This window comes from Crocodylus porosus, unplaced genomic scaffold (genome assembly GCF_001723895.1).
Source record: "Crocodylus porosus isolate Cpor-Errol unplaced genomic scaffold, CroPor_comp1, whole genome shotgun sequence".
Taxonomy (NCBI): Eukaryota; Metazoa; Chordata; order Crocodylia; family Crocodylidae; genus Crocodylus; species Crocodylus porosus.
Genome location: NW_017728886.1, coordinates 168,184,166 through 168,202,450, shown reverse-complemented (window position 1 = coordinate 168,202,450; position 18,285 = coordinate 168,184,166). Strand labels below are relative to the sequence as shown.

General features: G+C 42.6%; 1 protein-coding gene across 1 annotated transcript in view; it reads left to right on the top strand.

The window, feature by feature from the left end:
* CUNH18orf63 (chromosome unknown C18orf63 homolog) overlaps nt 1-18,285 on the top strand; it is a 37,435-nt gene that overhangs the window by 12,684 nt on the left and 6,466 nt on the right. The window contains exons 7-13 of the mRNA XM_019545062.1: nt 3,600-3,709; nt 4,879-4,975; nt 5,087-5,172; nt 8,240-8,423; nt 12,077-13,165; nt 13,695-13,811; nt 17,067-17,163. Of these exons, the coding sequence (XP_019400607.1) occupies nt 3,600-3,709; nt 4,879-4,975; nt 5,087-5,172; nt 8,240-8,423; nt 12,077-13,165; nt 13,695-13,811; nt 17,067-17,162 (1,779 nt within the window). The 3' untranslated portion in view covers nt 17,163. The remainder of the gene's footprint in view (nt 1-3,599; nt 3,710-4,878; nt 4,976-5,086; nt 5,173-8,239; nt 8,424-12,076; nt 13,166-13,694; nt 13,812-17,066; nt 17,164-18,285) is intronic.

Sequence of the window (18,285 nt, the reverse complement as noted above, 5' to 3'; positions counted from 1 at the left end):
CTGATTGCAGCCTATTCCTCCCTTCTAGCATGCCCACTTCCCCCCACATCTTAATGTCATCTGCAAATTTGAACAGGGTGCTTTTTACCCCCTCGTCCAAGTTGCTGATGAAGATGTTGAACAGTGCAGGCCCAAGGGCGGAGCCCAGGGGAACCTCACTGCCCACATCTCGCCAGGTCAAATAAGACCCGTCCACCACCATTCTCTGGGTGCGGCCCTCCAGCCAGTTAGTGATCCATTTGACTGTGTAGGTGTTGACACCACAGTTCCCTAGTTTTTAATGAGAATGGGGTGAGAGACAGTGTTGAAGGAATTCCTAGAGTCCAGAAATACTATGTCCACTGCTACCCCTGCATCTAAGAGTTTTGTGGCCTGGTCATAGAATGCCACCAGGTTGGTCTGATAGGACCTGCCTCTAATGAACCCATGTTGGTTGCCCCGAAACATAATCTCCCCTGCTGTCCCCTTGCAGACATGTGCCAGGATAATTCTCTCAAAAAGCTTACCCAGGATTGAGGTAAGACTAACTGGTCTAGTTTCCTGGGTCCTCCTTCCTCCCTTTTTTGAAAATGGGAACCACATTGGCCCTTTTCTAGTCCTCTGGCACCATGCCAGAGCACCATGAATACTTGTAAAGCTGTGCCAGGGGTCCCACAATGACCTCTGCTAATTCCCTCAGCACTCTGGGTTGGAGATCATTAGGACCAGCTGATTTAAATACATCCTGTCCCTCCAGAAGTTCCCTGACTAGGTCCTCACTGACTCTGGGCCTGGGTGCACACCCCCAGAGCCTACAGGAGTCCCGATGTGGGGAGTGACTTGGTTCCTGCTCATAAAAATGGAGACAAAGAAATTGTTAAATAGGTTAGCTTTGTTGTCTGGTGCGACAACTAGATTTCCTAGTGCATCTTGCAGAGGCCTGGCATTACCTGGTACCTTCTTTTTACACCCTATGTATTTAAAAAAGGACTTCTTGGTGTCCCTTGATCCGGGTAGCTAATCCCAGTTCCATCTCTGCCTTGGCCTTCCTGACTGCCCCCCTACAGCCCCAAGCAACCGAGGTATAGTCCTCCCTGGTGATAGCCCCTCTTTTCCATTTGGTGTACGCCTGCTTTTTAGCTAGGAAACATTCCTGTATGCTTTTGGTGAGCCATGGGGGCTTTTGCACCCTCTTGTCCCCTTTGATCCGTGTTGGGATTACCTCACTTCGGGCTTGGAGGGTCGTCACCTTAAGGAACAACCACTCTTCTTGGATACCTGACTCCTCTCCCCTCCGGGACCTCAGTGCCTCCCTGACTATTCTCCTTACCTCATTGAAGTCCGCCCTTCTGAAGTCCAGGACTGCTGCCTTGCTGCAGGCCTTTGCCACCTTGCACTGGATGGTGTATTCCAGCAGGCAATGATCGCTGTCGCCCAAGTGGTTGAGCACCTGCAGACCCCTCACCAGGTCTTCACCCGTGGCCAGGACCAGGTCCAACAAGCATGGGCCTCTGGTGGGGCTATGTACCTCCTGGGTTAGATGGAGGTCCTGTATCTCAGCTAGGAACCTACGTGAGCGGTCAGACCTGGCTGACTGTACTTCCCAGCAGATGTCTGGAAAGTTCAGGTCACCCATGATGACCATGTCCTTTGACCTAACTACCTCTGTGAGCTGACTTAAGAATTCCTGGTCTAGCTCTTCCCCTTGGTTGGGTGGTCTGTAGTAGACCCCACCGTTAAGTCCCTTTCCCCTCAACTTCCTTGTATTCTAACCCAGAGCACTTCAGTGTGCCCCTCCTCTGACCCTGTGCTATTCGTTGAGGATGTGTATTTCTCCTTGACGTAGAGCACCATACCCCCACCTTTCCTACCTGTCCTATCCCTCCTGTACAGCCTATAGCCCTTGATATTTACCGCCCAGTCGTGTGTTGGGTCCCACCACGTTTCAGTGAGCCCCACTATGTCTGGGTTGGTGTCAGCTAGCAGGAGGGTAAGTTGCTCCTAGTCTTGTCCCATTATTCTCATCTTCTACTAAATAAATATACCATGTATTAGTCTCTATACCCATAGAAGTGCCACAGTCATGCCAATCAGATCTTTCTGGGAGATCAATTCTCTTTGAGTTATTGCTTAAAGAAACCTTCAGAAAAAAATAGTATGACCATGATTATCAGGCACAGGTATTTTTACAAGACTATATTTCCCAGGAGATAATCTTTCCTTCACTTTCATCCATTAACAGCATGAAGTAACATTTTATCCTCAGTCATTTATTAAGAACAACCAAAGAGGTCCTGTTTTCCCCCAAAATCGGAGCAGTGTGGGCTGTACTCTAAATATGGTTAACAACAATCTTGCTTCAGAATAAAAAAATAGTATTGGTTCTGACAAAGATATCACCTTTGCTGAATCCAGCTTGGCATACTTAATCATCTGGTGCACTGATTACTAGACTGCAGTCGAAACTTCTGTCTTCTCAAATAGTCTTGGTTCTCAGAAGAAAGGGGTTCCACTTTTTCCTCTTGTTGAGCAACATACAATTTGACCTTGAAAAAGACAGAAGCAATAGTGATGGAAATTGTCTGGGTATGGTTTCATCATTAACTATGGATGCAGTACAGAAGTGTGGGAAAATATTTCAGTGCTTGGGACACAGCTAGGGAGGCAAGGAATTATGCTGACCACTGAGGAGCAGAGGCAGTGAGCTTAAATTGTTGCAGCTGAGAAATGGGCTCACAGCATGCTCGTGTAGCATCCTGGCTAGCACAGACATCACGGGGCGACTCCTGGCGCCCCATTTGTTACCCCCCTCTGCCTGGATATTCTTCTGGTGCACAACTGCCTCTTGTGGCAAAGTCTTACTTGGGGGAGGGTGAGGTTGCATTCCACTCATCTTGTTCTCTCCCCCCTCCCACAGATACCCTACAAAGCGTGGGGATGCGTCTGCCTGGCTCCTGTGGCTGTGCTACCCCTGCCGTGGAAAACATACCTGAGGAGTCTTGGTGCCCCTTCCAAGTCACTGCCCAGGGCTGGTGCCCTGCTTATCCCACCCTACTTACACTACTAACTCAGTACAATCCTAGCATGGGAGATTTTTTTCCTTACAGACTGAAAATATCATGCTGATAGCAAGGACTTCCTTGTTCCTGGTTGGATGCAAGCCATGACAGGCAGTGCGCTGACTCTCAATAACTCTCCTTATTTAAAAAAGTGTTTAACTTCAGCTTGTCCTTTAGCAAGACTTTTGGGTGCTGATTTTCCTGAGGGGCAAAGGCACATAGTTGCTGGGTACTTTTTGCTTGGCTTTTATGCTTATCTATTTAAGTCTCCAGGTAGCCTAAGGCTAGAACATGTTATTTTCTGAGTTGCATTTAAAAGAACTGATGAGATAATATGGGACTGCTCTTTATCTGCAAAACTTTATGCAGAGTTCAGTATCTTTACTTATTAATTTCCATAAGACTTGCCCCTCAACTTTTAACATTTAGAATTCCTGAAAGCGTAAGTATTAAGTGAGTAGTAAATGAATAACCATATATTCATATTTATATGCATTTAAGTTTTCCCTTTGCATAAATTTAGCAGGTTTTTTAAAAATAATTAATATTTTATTTTTAAAGCTGGAAGACTTTGATATTTCAACACAAGTCATAAAGATATTCAGCAATAATGAAAATTCAGTCATTCAGAGACATTCCATTTTAAGTAATTGGTGCTATGTCTTACCAAGGTAGGATTTTATTTAAATTTTAACAGAGTCAAACAGCCACCTGCATTGTTTGCAACAAAAACTGTGAAGTTAGAATTAGTGACTAGAACCTGGGAAACAGCTTTAAACAAAAGTGAAACTGACCAATCTATTTCCCTTACTTAGATTAAAAAATACAGATTATAAATAAAGCATATAAACAATGATTCAGCTAGTGTTAAAAGTAATATTGTATGTATGTATGTATGCAATATATAGAAAGTGAATGGTAAATTGGATTTTTTTTAACCTTTTAACTTTAGTAATGCATGGTTATGATGTAGAAAAAATGTTTTCTCCTCTGTTTTACCAGAATGTACTACTTAAAAGAAAAATATTTCCACTTCTTTTTTCAAGCTGTTCCTGTTTCACATGCCCCTTTCATTATATCACTGTAAAAAAGCGGGGGGAGGGGTACAATTTAATTTTTTGTTTTATTTATTCTGCACACACCATAATTGTGCTGCAAATAATAATACAAAACTGTAGGTCACACTTTTACCAAACTATTGTTTTATATTCTAAGAAACAAATGGTCTGTATTAAAATTGATATTGTTTCACAAATGAACTTCTGTCATCATGACATTCCGAGCACAAATGTCCTAGTTCCATAGTTTGTACAGGCAGTGGTTTAAACAAGTTCTAACCAAAAAAAAGTTGTATACAAGCTGAATAAAATTGCTTCCCCTATCAGACCCCCATCCTGCACTAGTGTCAGGTTGATTTGGTCTCTATAATTCCCATAAAGTTATAAATAAAATCAGGGAGTGCATCTACACATTCATTAATGTGCCTTAGATACTGTATATGTAGTTTAGTACTCAATAAAGTACTAGAGTTTTAGTACTCAATAACTAGAGTTTCTGCACAGTAGTGCCAGTGCACAATTATTTTGTGATGCTTACTGTATATTAGTCTAATAACACTGCACAGTAGGCTATGAGCACAGTTTTAACCACCACACTACTGTGCAGTGTTATTAGGATAATGCGCAGTCAGCGCCTTGTGTAGACTCACGGACTATGTAGCTTCCATACCAAACCAAGTGACATTTCTGCACTTTGCTCTTAAAATATTCTAAGTGTTATTAAATATGTTGTATGTGATCTTAGTGATATATGGCACTTTTTTTTATCTTCATGCATACAGCCTGAAAATGGGTCAGATCATTAGTATCAGCCACGTAAGTCCACCAGAGTCTCCTTTTCGTTCATATAAAGACTTCCAGATGCACTGGAAGAGTCTGGTAAGAAAAAACACAAGGGCTTTTCTTAATCTTGTTTCGCTTTTGAGACATGTTTTTATATTTGCCAAATTGTTTATACAGTATGCCATTTTATATGCATTTTCTTTTTAGTATGGGTATAGTCTTCCAGAGGATCATGGAGAAACAAAAACATATTGCAACGTTTACTTCAAATTGATAGGAGAACAGCTCTTTACATATCCTTTTAATACAATTTACTTATGTTTCATTTCCTTTTCCTTTAGTATGCTGGTCAAGATACAAACTTTAATCCATACTAAGCATCAAATTTTTTGCAGGTGTAATTTCATTGAAGTCAGTGGAATTATTTCCATAGAGGATCTAGTCCAAAATATCTATTCTGAGCCCTGTTTTATTCTGAACCTGGTTTTATTAATGAGTGATATCAGATCTGATCTAATCTGCTTTGCTGGAGATCTTTCTTGAGTAGTGCTGATACATGAATAGGAGTTCTTACTGGGTCATGAAAACTGAAATAGATTTTCTTTCACGTTGTACAGCCACTGGATTAAATCAGTTTTAACAAAACAGAATTGTACAGTCTTTAAAAATTACTTCTCCTCTCAGGCATCGATCCTGCAAACATTTAAACATGTACATATGTTTAAAGATAAGCACGTTCATAAGTATTTGCAAGATCAGAACTGGAGTCAGATTTATTTCCATAATACCCATGAAGTTATAAACCTACATGTTCCTCAGCCTTCAATAATCATCCATGAAAACAAGATAGAGAACATCATAATTAATCTGAAAAAAGAAATCACAAAAACTCCCTTTAAAAAAAAATAAATCATTTCAGACCTATGGAAAAAAATAAATAGTATTGACTGAATTCTTTTCTGTCCAACCCACTCTTTAAAGAGGGCACTCTCATCTAAGATAAGATCTCATTTTTTATTTGCCTTGCAATCTTTGTAATCTGATAAGAAGAATCCTCCATACTCTGTATATCATTTTTTTAAATCCCCCAATCAATTATTCAGATACTGCAAAATATATACTATAAATCACGGATCAGCAACACCCAGCACACATGCCAGAGCATGGCATGCAAGGTCGTTTTGCTCAGCATGCCACAGCCAGCATGAGCTGTGAACAGCTGCTGCCAGCTACTGAGCCTGGGACTGCTTGCAGCAGGTAGCTAGGAGGCTGCAAGCCCTGTTGCAACCAACCCAGGCTCCGCAGCTGGCAACACCTGCCCAGCACCTGGGCCGGCAGCAGCCAGGAGGCTGCAAATAGCTGCACTGGGCTCTGGAGCCCCAGCACTGGCTCAGTGGCAGCAGTGGCTGCACACACACCTCCAGACAGACAGTGGAAGAGGGTTCTGGGGCAGTGCAACCCTGGCCCCTCCCCCACCATCTACCCAAAGACCTGCATGCAGCCACCACCACAGAGCTGGTGCCAGTGCTCTAGAGCCCAGCGCAGCTGTTTGCAGCCTGCCCACCAGCTGCTAAAACTGTCCAGCACCCAGGCTGACTATGGTAAATTGTTGGAAGGCTGCAAACACCTGCACTGGGCTCCAGAGCCTTTAGCTGGGTTCCACGGTGGCAGCAGCTACAAATGAGCCTCTAGGCTGGCCCATCACCCGCCATTCACCTGGAAGTATGTGTGCATGCAGCCACCACCAGCAGTAAGGATCAGGCCTCTGTGATCTATCCCTGGCATGCCAAGTCAAGGCATGGGTTAGGGTTGGGGTGTTCTTGGCACTGGCCAAAAGTATTTATAGCAGGGATCGGCAATGTTTATTTCAGATATTTTATTTTGTCTGAAGTGGTTACTAGCAGAGGGTAGTCAGGACAATTAGGAAACCCTTGAGAAACATGTTGACCTAATTAAGGATGCTTAAGGAAGTGTAAATAATAAAAAAAAAAATTAAAAAAAGGAAGATAACATATTTGGATTAGGACTGTGCAAAGCTGATTTGCATCAGAGGCGATTCAGCCCTATTTGGCAGCTGAATCTCCAAATCTGTACCGAATAAGGAGACCAGTGAAAAGATCCAAACTGATTCGAAGCTCTCTGAATCGATTCCGGCAAGATTCGGAGAACTTCAAAGATTTGGAGGAGGCAGGGGAGTGGGGGCTTGAGGAAGGATGGAGGGAACCATGGGGGGACCTCTGCCAGGCCCCATCCCCTGCCTGCTCCCTCAGCCTCCCTCAGTACCCCCCAACCCCCTCCTGCTCTCCCAGACTGTCCCATGGCTGCCCCTCCTGGCCCCAGTTCCTGGTTCTTTAAAAAAAAGCTCCTACTCACTGGCTGCTGTCAGTCAGGGAGTGATCTCCAATACCCTGCACTGCCCTGTGCTGCATGGGGGCTCTGCCACTAGCCCCCCAACCCTGCCCACTCTTCCAGCCTCCCCATGGCTGCCCCGCCTGCCCCAACTCCCAGCTCTTTAAGGGAAACAAAAAAAAAGCCTGCACTCACTGGCGGCTGTAGCACCCTTGGGGGTCCCCACGCAGCATAAGGCAGTGGTGATCACCCCCCCACCTGGCAGCAGCCGGTGAGTGCCAAGCTTTTTTTTTTTAAATTTCTTAAAGAGTTGGGAGCTGGGGCAGGCAGGGCAGCTGCAGTGGTGGTAGGGGAGCTGGGAGAGCAGGCAGGGGTCGGGAGTTAGCAGCAGGTGAGTGCTGGGCTTTTCTTCTCAAAGAGCTGGGAGAATGGGTAGGGATGGAGCCAATTCAGTGGTCGCCAAATCTCCAAATCAGATTTAGCCAAATCGATTCGGCACAGTGATTCGAATCACTGAATAGAACACTGTCCCCCAAATCAGCTGAATCCGAATCTGAAGCAAATACTAGTCACTTTGCACAGGCCTAATTTGGAGATCCTCCAGAGAGAGATTTTTTTTTTAAATAACCACAAATTGAACACAGCTTGAAAGAGAATATAAATATTTAAGCTTCTACCTAGTTATAGCAAAAAAATAGCCAGTTTCAATGCTTCGATTTATACCAAGTATATTATCTTTATTTTTCAAGAATTCTTGTTGATTTTGGGGCAGGGCTGCCCAAGGGGTAAAGTATTACTCAGAGGGAGTGAAGGTGAATATTGTCTAAGTAGAGTAAAAATTTCAAAACTTTAAAATATTTTTTTAAAATAGCAAAAATAGGCATGTTTGTTTGTTTTGCTATTGAAGACTTCTTAATGTGTTAATAGGGTCATCCTCTAAATAAAAGGATTAATACTTTCATTACACACAATACAAAAGGTCTTGTTATGTTGTCCTTAACACTTATTCAAGTACCCTATCAATTGCATCAGAAGCCAACCAGTACAGTATTTTCCTAGAGTACATTTAGAAGGTATATTAAATACCTTTCTTTCTGACCTGAAGTCTAATCTTCCTCACCTATGTGGATTTCCAGTACAGATAACAAGTAAACAACTATATGCTACACAGGAACTTGCCAAGCCTCTAATGCATGTAAGAAATTTGCATCTTAATATACATGGGACCCTGGAGGGGGAGGGCTTTTTGGGGTTTCTGGGGCTCCAGTGCATCTTGTGGGAAGAGGTTTCTCCCCTACGGGGGTTTGAGCTCTCCCTGCAGTGATGCGGGGGGTGGGGCATTGCCTGGTTCTTACAACATTTATGGGACCCTGGGGTGTTTGGACCTGAGGCAGTCTCATGGGAGGGGTTCCTCTCCCTGGGGTTTGAGTGCTCCCTGCTTCTCCGAGCTGCTGGGGGCTGCCTCCGGCTGTGCAAGGCACACATGGGAGCTGGAGAGAAGGGGCAGTGTAGAGGATCTGAGATGTAAGCCTTCGCACCAGCCTGAGCAAGCCTCAGTTCTGCCATCTGGAGCAACAGTGGCAGCAGCAACATCACTGGCAATGTGTAGGCAGTGCATGCAGGTGCATATGCACCCCCTGAGATTGGCAGTGCACCCCCAGGGGAACATGCTGCTGATACTGCTGGCAGCACTGGTGGGTGGTCACTACTCATCACATCCCTGCCCCTCCCTCCGCTGCCACTGCCGGTAGCATCTGTGGGGGGTTGCCAAGCACTGGTTAGCGCTTGCCACCCCGCCACACCTCCAACACCATGGCCACCTGCAGGAGCTCCCCACTCAGCCTGCTGCCGACACCGCCATTGTTGCCTGTGGGAGCTCCCTGGTGCCATACCACTGACACTGCCACCACCTGCAGGTGATCACCATGCCCCCCCAGCCTCTGGGGGCACGCGGCATTTATGAGCAACATGGAGCACACCTTTGTGCTGGCAGACTAGATCTGGGAGGGCATGCCTCTCCTATTTGTCATCCATGCTGCCCGGAGTCTGGGAGAGCTGTAGGTGGTCTTATGTGGGGAGGTGTGCAGGGGGTCTGAAAGTGATTAAGGTGGGAGGGTTTCAGGGACCCAACAGAAGGCTTCCCTTGCTGGCTACGCAGGGCAGAGCTTGCAGTGCTGGCTGTAGTACCTGGGTGGCAATGGGGAAATTGGCCCTCTATTATCCCCTTTTGTACCCTCTTCCCTCTACCCAATAGTACATTTTGAATAAATAAATAAAACCTACATAGACAAAGCTGATTATTTTTATTTTTGACTTATTTTTTTTTGATTACACAAAAGAAGAAGAATGATTTGAACCATGCTGATACTGGGCTGACTGTAGAGCTAGCTACACCTGGTGGTAGCAATTAGTACTTACCACTTAGAAAGCCCTGGTTAAATATACATGCAATAAAGGCAAATGAGGTGTTCTGACACCACTACCCCATTTCGCTTTGCATTTAAAACACATGCAACAGCTTTAATTAAGGTGATTCCTGGCATTTTAAAAGCACTCTAAAGCCACCCACATGTATTAAGTGACAGCTTCAGTCCCCTTTAAATGGTGAAAATCATTACATGTATATTAAATAGCCTGTTGTTCATGGTAAGAAGTGTACCATCTCATGGAGTTTTTCAGAACATTGTGAAAACATAAAAATGTATGTCCTACAATGAACAACTGTTAATACTTTAGGAAAATGTATAGCTTCGTACAATACAGTTTGAGCTTGGTATGTATGTTTTCTGCCACAAATATATAACTAAATAGGAAAGTAAATTGATGTGCTATGAAGCCAAGTTAATAATTCTTTTGGACCTGAGTTTTCCATTTTCAGAAACATATCCTATCTCAATATCATAATGTTACATCAAAATTTTTATTTAATTTCTTTCTTTTTAAAAAGAAAAATCAGAGAAAAATAAATGGCTTGGGATTTTAAGCCTTTAAATAGTTCCAATCAAATTTTAAAGGTCACACTTAAGAGTTGATGGGACTTGAGCAAGGCAAAATTCATAGCTAGTTTAGATAAATGGGTTGTAGAAAATTTGAGTTTCACACTTTGAGAATTATACTGGATGTGGTGGGGGGGAGAAACAAATTTAAATACAAAAGCTGAAATTATGTAGAATTCAATAGAGATTTGAGAGATTCTAAAAATTTTATATTCTGTTTTCTGAACATGGCTTCCGTACATGGCTTCTGTTTGTTTCTTTTCTACTGAGGAAGGTTAGGCTGGTTTCCTGGTCCTGCAGTTTCTACAGCTATCTAGACTGTCATGTATAATGATGTCTGTAGAAGTCACCGCAGACAAAGAGGACAATCTGCCAACTTCTTATAAGTTTAAATTTTGAAAGCACTAAACTAAGATAATAAAAGGACAGATCGTAACAAGCCTCTAATGTGCCTCCTCTGATGCACCCCAGTGCCTAAAATGTAAGCAACTTGCTCCAGGAGGATAATCCAGATTTACAAATTAGATGGTTAAACTTCCTATAAAGTGAATGGGGAGACCTATGTGGTTTCTGAAAGCAGTCCAGATTGCTTGGTCACCTAGCAAGGAAGTGTTTATGGGTAGCCAGTAGGAAACAGGCACAGGGAACGTCTGAATTCCCACTTCTCCTTGGAGTTTAAACATCTGACTTTGGGCTACATGGAAAGTGCTTCTTTTTTCTTGGGTTCCAGATCACTCAAACGGAAGATAGCTACATGAAGCATTAAACCAGGGGCAGGTAATTATTTCGGGCGGAAGGCTGCTTACTGAGTTTTGGCAAGATATCAAGGGCCGCATGACAGGGGCAGATAAATATTAATTTTCTAAATTTTGGGGGGGGGCCGCACTGGCTGGATAGAATGGCCTCGTGGGCTGCATCCAGCTCCTGGCCCGCATTTTGCCCACCCCTGCATTAAACCCTAACTCCGTGGCCTGTGAGGTGGTGTCATCCATCCCATGAGTCTCTCCACAGGCGTTGTGCAGCACTGAGAGTAGTAATTGCTGTGGTTTCCAGAGCTGCAGCAAATAACACTACTACCACTCCACCACCAGCAACTTTCTAGTCTTGTAAGGAGCCCAACAGGCCAGATGAAAGTCCCATGCACCAGTGCATGAGGCAAGCAGATGGCTACATCCGACATATGGGACCATACCCAAATACAGATCCTGTACACCTATCCCATGTTGCATTTGGCCAGGGGGCTGGGAGGTTGAGCACCACTGTATTAACTGACAATAGTACTGGTTCAAAATAAAGCACAGTACCACCTGTTCACTTTTACCTAGGAAGTCAGAAAGTAGAGTTCTAGGTACAGTTTACTATGAGGAGATCTTCTACTTCTGATAGAGTTCCCCCAAGCACCACGCTGTGGGGTAGGCTGGATAAGAGTTTCACATTTAGGTTTTTGTCCACCCTTCTCTTGAAGCAGACCCTGGGAAGTCACAAAAGCAAGATTCATGAGGCCACAAGCAAAGCAAGCAAGAGGAAGTGTGACTCCTACTTCAGTGGTAGTGGCATTTCTCTGGAAGCAGAGGGGAGTGCTGGATTCTGACTCCTTTGTGCCGAGATTATTTCTGTTTTGTTTCTGGAAAATGTATAAAACAGTTCAGAGGCAGAAACTGGGTATATGATTCTGTGGTGCAGTGAAGGATGCCATGCATAAAGAGGGGAGTTCTGGGTTCTGGTCTCTACTACCAGGCTTGATTATGTATTTTCCACTTACGGGATGTCTGAAGTAATCCTATATATATTTTGCAGTGAGCTTTGTGATTTGCTTGTAAGGCATTCTTTCTCTGATAAACATGTGTTGCAGGGAGCAAAACCCAAGCCCACAATTCTGACTGGTAAAAGGATTTGCAAGGTCTCTCCGACTCAGGCGCCTTCAAAGAGAGAGACTTTGAATCTAAGTTCTTCATCACGCAATACAGAAATCAACCACAGGATGGAGCTTTTGATCAATCACCCAGAAACTTGTATCTTCTCAAATCTCAGTCAATGTACAGAGGAAGGTATTGCTGAGGCCATGAAGAAAACAATCCATAGAAGGCAACCACAACAGACTCCTGGAACATCAGAGCTGCCAGTTCACTTGGCTGAGTCTTTAAAACTGTCTAAAAATTCAGCTGTGGAGTCTCAAAGGAAAGGTGCCACCAGAATTATACCAATTTTTAAAGGAAAGTTGCTGCAAATGAATATAAATTCCACAAGAGCCATTGATGGAAATAAAAAGCAGACTGTTTTACAACATTCCCCAAAGGTTGTAAGGGATGCAACAGCCTCTAAAATATCTGTAGTCAAACCCAGTTTACCTCAGGTATATAAATCTGTCCAAAATATGTCAATCAGTCTTACTAATAGCAATGTTCCTCCGAGAGCGGCTGCAAGTGCCAAAGTAAAGCATGGTGGATCTTTGTGTGACCATAAAACAGAACCTGGAAGGCAGCTGATGAATTCTCTTCTTTCTAGTGGCTCAGCATCAGATAGTAATTCAAGTGAAGCTGAACTCAGAAAGCAAAACTATTTGTTGTCTGGTAGTGTCAAATTGGGACTTCAAACAGAAAGTGCCAATCTAGAATTGAACATACCTGTAGGCCTTAACCCCTGTACAAAAAGAGGAAAAATATTTGTAAACCAAAAGACCACACAAATTCTTGGTGAAAGGCCTGGGTCAAAGAAAATATATCTGCCGATCTGCAAGTCAGACAAAAAAATTACGAATTCCAGGATATTGCAGCATCAAACAAAGAGCCAAACTAAAGGAGCAGAGTCAAATATTCACAGATTGGATTTAAATAGTACAATGTATACTGTCAAAAGGGAAGAACATCGAGAATCATTGCAACCATCAAAGAAATATAATGCTAAGACAACCAGTCATCACTCACAATTAAACTGTGAGCAGGTACAGTAAATAATACTTATTAGTACTTCCCAATTGTATCTAAACTGAGGTTATTTGAGTTGTATGTTCTTTAAAGCTGTACCGGATAGACTGTGTATTTCTCACATATGCTATAAAGATCTAATTCATCTGTAAGGATCAGTTTGGTAGACTGTAAGATTTTATAGCTTGACATTTGTCTTCTCCACAGTTCTTCATTCATTTCTATTGTCTTTTAAAATGTCAAAGCCTGTAGAAATGTGGGATTCTGGCTTATTAGTACTGTCACATGCACGGCTTTGCTGCTAGTGTTGGGAGGAGCAGCAATAAAATAAGATTCCAACAGATAGTGGTATGTTCTTTGGACAGCAAGTGATAGATTTAACTGCATAATTCATGGTGGTGTTAATGGCCAATAAAAGTTACAGATTAGGATGGATTATAATGGTGAGATCCAGCAAAAAAAACCATTAATCAGAAGTTGAGCTGTTCTAACAATTGCAATAGGTGTATATTTTACTTAATGAAGGACCAAATTTTCTATTTTAAGATGTTTACAGTGACAGACCCTCTGCAGTACGAAACAGTGGACTCAAAGCAGATTTACTCCAAAGGAGGGATTCACTTTAAGGAAGTTTCAAAGAAAGGATGTGGCAAAAGACAACAGGTGAAAAGTTTAATAACATCCACAGGGATTTGAACTAAGCAATATGAAGGAAAATATATACTTTCTGAATTCAGCATACTATCTAATTTTACAAAACAGGAAATGCAAAAAGTCTCTTACCAACTCCTGACCATTTGATGAAGTTACATTTTTTTAATTTCATTTCTGCGTGGTTCAGAATTTTTTTTTTGCCAACTCTAACATTTTGAAACACTCATTCAGAAATTCAATATCAGTTTCTACACATATTAACTAAAAAGGTTAACAGTTCTCTTTAATTTATGTATATTTTGCTTTTTCTTATTCTACACTAAAAAAAAGTGTAGGAAAATACATTCATAGGAATATAAACTTAATTGTGATTCATTAAACCTCCTGGTAATGGTGGTATAGCATATGTACTCAAATCCAAGACAACATTTTTTCCCTATTTAACATGCCTTGTGAAGGAAGAGGAGGTGGGAGGAGGAAGGCACCTGCTGTGATTCTGACTTTGGCCTTCCCTGGACTTGGGGTTGGAGTCAAAGCCACTGTCCCCATCTCCCCTCCCTCCCTCTTAATCTTTTCAATCTCACTTTATTCTGAACCACTTCTATTTTTATGATATTGTTACACAAATTGCCAATTGCTCAAATCACAAACAAGACCTTATAAGCAGGGGACAAGGCAAAGTGCCACGTTTATTGATTAAGCACTTAATACACATACACACACCACAGTCGTACCCTAATTTCTGTTCTGCTCTGGTATACATTACCAGTTTTATCAGTGCTCAGATTAATTTAGTGGCCAGCCAAATTGACCATGAGTAAGAGCCGGGCTTCTGCCAGTCCATCTCATCAGACAAACTGATGCTGTAGGATGACATACAGAACAAGACCCAAAACTGATATGTCTCACCGCATCTTTTATAGCCTTGTCAATTCACCCAGCTCTCTGGGCTTTTGCTGGGTTATCACTGTGTTCTTTCTTGAAGGTCAATTGCCATTGTTTCATCACTATTCAGGGGCAGATTCTTCTTGTTTGGTCTTTTACCTGGCTGCATTCTGCAGCCAGTCTCCAGCTGATGTTTTCCTTTTCTGCAAACACACTCTCACCCATACAGCATACAAAAGAGTAAAAGGTGGAGCACCTATGTCAAGCTACAGAACAATATACAATGGAGTTTCTTAAGGCAATGCGAAACTCAAGAAAATATGTAAGATTAAAAGCAACAGGCAAAAAGTCAATTTATATAACAATATCAATTTTTGATATATGACCGGAGAAAAAAGTATGCAATGTGATGGTATGCCTCACATTTCTGAAGTAGTGTATATAATGTTTCTAGTTGTGTTTTCCATTTCATTCTTGTTGCACTCTAACAAATTGAATGTATCTGGAGTGTCTGTAAGTTGCTGGTCAGTTTCACCAGCTAGGGAACAAAAGTAAGTCTCAAAGTTCAGTCATTTTAAGGCTCTTTCACCTAGGTGTGTTTATTATCTTACAAACAGTAACAAACACAACGCAAATTACTGGAAACACTGTTTTTTCCCAAAAAGTTTTCTTCCTTTTAGGGAGCTAAAGGCAGATAAGACATACCCATACTTCCTTTTGACCCTTTTGTATCCTTCCTCAAGCAACTGGGATCCATTACCCTCTAAGAATTTGCAGTGAGATTTCCCAGTCACAAAACTGGATCACAAGAATATATGAAAGGATCATGAACAAACTTTAAGAATGGATTCTCCTATAAAGGAAGAAAAACTATGGGAAACTGTGGCTTTTCCCTTGCTGGCTGGCAGAGGTGCAGCCTGCAAGGGGCTGGTTGGGATTCCCCCTGCCCCACATGATATGGGGGCTGGGGCCTGGGCACAGGGGGCAACAGGTTGGGAGTGAAGGGCACTGGGTTGGGACTGGCCATCTAAGTTTACAAATGGGTAGTGGTACAAAGAAAGGTTGAAAACCACTGATTAGGATTTAGAAATACACAGAATAGTTCAAATTGTTCCTTTCAGCTTTTGTTTTTCAACAGTAAGTTGAACATTAATCTTGTTTTGAGATCCCTCTTAAATTCCCTTTTGTCATTTACACGTTTCATCATCCAAAATAATTTGCATCATCAGCATGTTGTCACCTTAATATGTTTTCCCTTTTCCAAACTATTAATATATTAAATAACTGGGATCCTATTATTTATCATTGTTTGTATTTATTCTGGGACCAGCATTCTGTTTTAGGAAGACAATTATTGCCCTGCTCTTCACACCCTGCCTCTTCCCCTTCTCCCTCCCTGCCAAATGCACACTGTCAAGTTAAATGCCCATATTTTGAAAATTAGGCTCCATTTAGGGAATCTCAAATAGGACATCCAAATATTGAGGGTTGCAAACATGACCAGTTGTTTTTGGAAATCTTAGCTACTAGCTTGCCCAACAGTTAAAAATTCATCTTCCTTTTTACCATTGTATTATATTATTCCTACATTTTGAATATTGTTTACACAGATCCATCAAAAGTAATTTGTCATATATTTAAAGTGCGTTTTAACTTTTCATTTTTTACCAGACAATAAAAATTGCTATAATTAAAGGTATAGTTTATTCTTCCTTGGTGCAGTGGGGATGGACTATATCACCCCCAGGTATGCCACAAATTAAGACCCATGCCCTCCCCGAGTCATAGAATCATAGAACATTAAGGTTGGGAAGGACCTGAGGAGGTCATCAAGCCTAATTCCCTATTCAAAGTAGGACCATCTCCCAATTATATCATTCCAGCCAGAGCTGTGTCAAGCCGGGCCTTTAAAAACCTCCAAGGATGGATATTCTATCACCTCTCTAGGTAACCTGTTCCAGTGTTTTACCACCCTCCTAGTGAGAAAATTCTACCTAATATCTAATCTAAACTTCCCTTGTTGCAACTTGAGACCATTGCTCCTTGTTCTGTCATCTGCCACCACTGAAAACAGTTTAGCCCCACCTTTTTTGGAACCTCCCTTCAGGTAGTTGAAAGCTGCTATCAAATCCCTGCTCAATCTTCTCTTCTGTAGACTAGAGGAATTGCCTTCCTTCCCCTGATCTGCTGTTTAGCTTCTTGCTCCCTGCCCCTCCCCTATCCCCTGTGTGCTACAAACACAGTGACATGCATGCCACAGATTGGCCACCCCGGACTAGTCCCTTGTAGCCATATTTTCTGTTTCTCTAGCATTGCCACCTTAGCTGTTGATGAAGCATGACTCAACACAAATCTTGTTTTCCTGCTTTAATTTGTTAGCAGGAAGAAGGAGGATGTACAAAATCAAAGAAATCTAAGATAAGGAAGGCTGCTATCTTGGCTGTGGATGTAGAAGAATGCATAAAGAAAATATAAGGTATTTCTATTACAAATCAGAAAGATTTCCTCCTTAATAATAATACTACTGTACAGCTAATTGCTCCCATCCTTAAGGTTCAGGACTACTTTATAAAGGAGTCTTCTCACTAGACAATTAAGTCTCTCCTGAGATAAAATACTAACACAGTAACAAGCTTGGTTTTGTGGTTTATTTGTACACTTGCAAATAAAAGCTGCCTTTCCATTTTCCTTCCTCTCCTAGCATGGCCTTTCCTGCAGGTAAACTAGAGAAGAATCCTGACTTTGGAAGTGCTTAGACTTTTTGTTTTAAACACAGGTATGACTGGACAATTTTTTCTTTCCGTTCTTTTTCCTTCAAACCCAGAAAACCTAGATTCTCTGAGGGCAGTCTTAATCTAAGCTATAGTTCATTTCACCTGAATAGAGTCCTATGTAAGTTTTAGTACAGTGACTGGACATCTGAGTTGTGGCCACGTCCAGACATGTGTGGATGCTACGTTCAGTGGGGACAACTAGCAACAGCACACCTTGTGCCGCTGCTAGTTGTCTCAGGGAAATGCCTATGCCATGTGCCCTCTGGTGTGTGGCAAGTTAGCACAGGTGGGGTAGGGGAGACTGGGGCCAGCACTGGGCTGGCCCCAGAAACCTTACCTGGGGTCCTGAGGACCTCCCAGGGTTGCAACAGTGACAATCCTGCTGTTTGAAGCCTGACTGTAAGCAGACCGCAGCTTCGGCCAGCCAGTCTCTGGCTTTGGGTGGCTCACGCTGGTTTTTTTTCCCTACAGGTTTTTTTGCCTCCTGAATATCCAGGGGTCAGAAAAGCACTCTCCACTGTTCCCTTGCAGCACAGAGAACTGAACGTGAGGTATGTGGTGCTGCAGACATGTTTGAGATGCCACATACTGCAAGGCAGCGTTCATCTGAGTTCAAAAGAAAATACCAAGTGATTTAAAGAATAGAGTTCATAGATTTCATAGACATTAGGGCTGGAAGGCACCTCGGGAGACCATCGAGTCCAGCCGCCTGCCCAAAGGGCAGGAAGTCAGCTGGGGTCAGAGGATCCCAGCAAGATAAGCATCCAATTTACTCTTGAAGGTGTTCAATGTAGGTGCTTGAACCACCTCCGCTGGCAGACTGT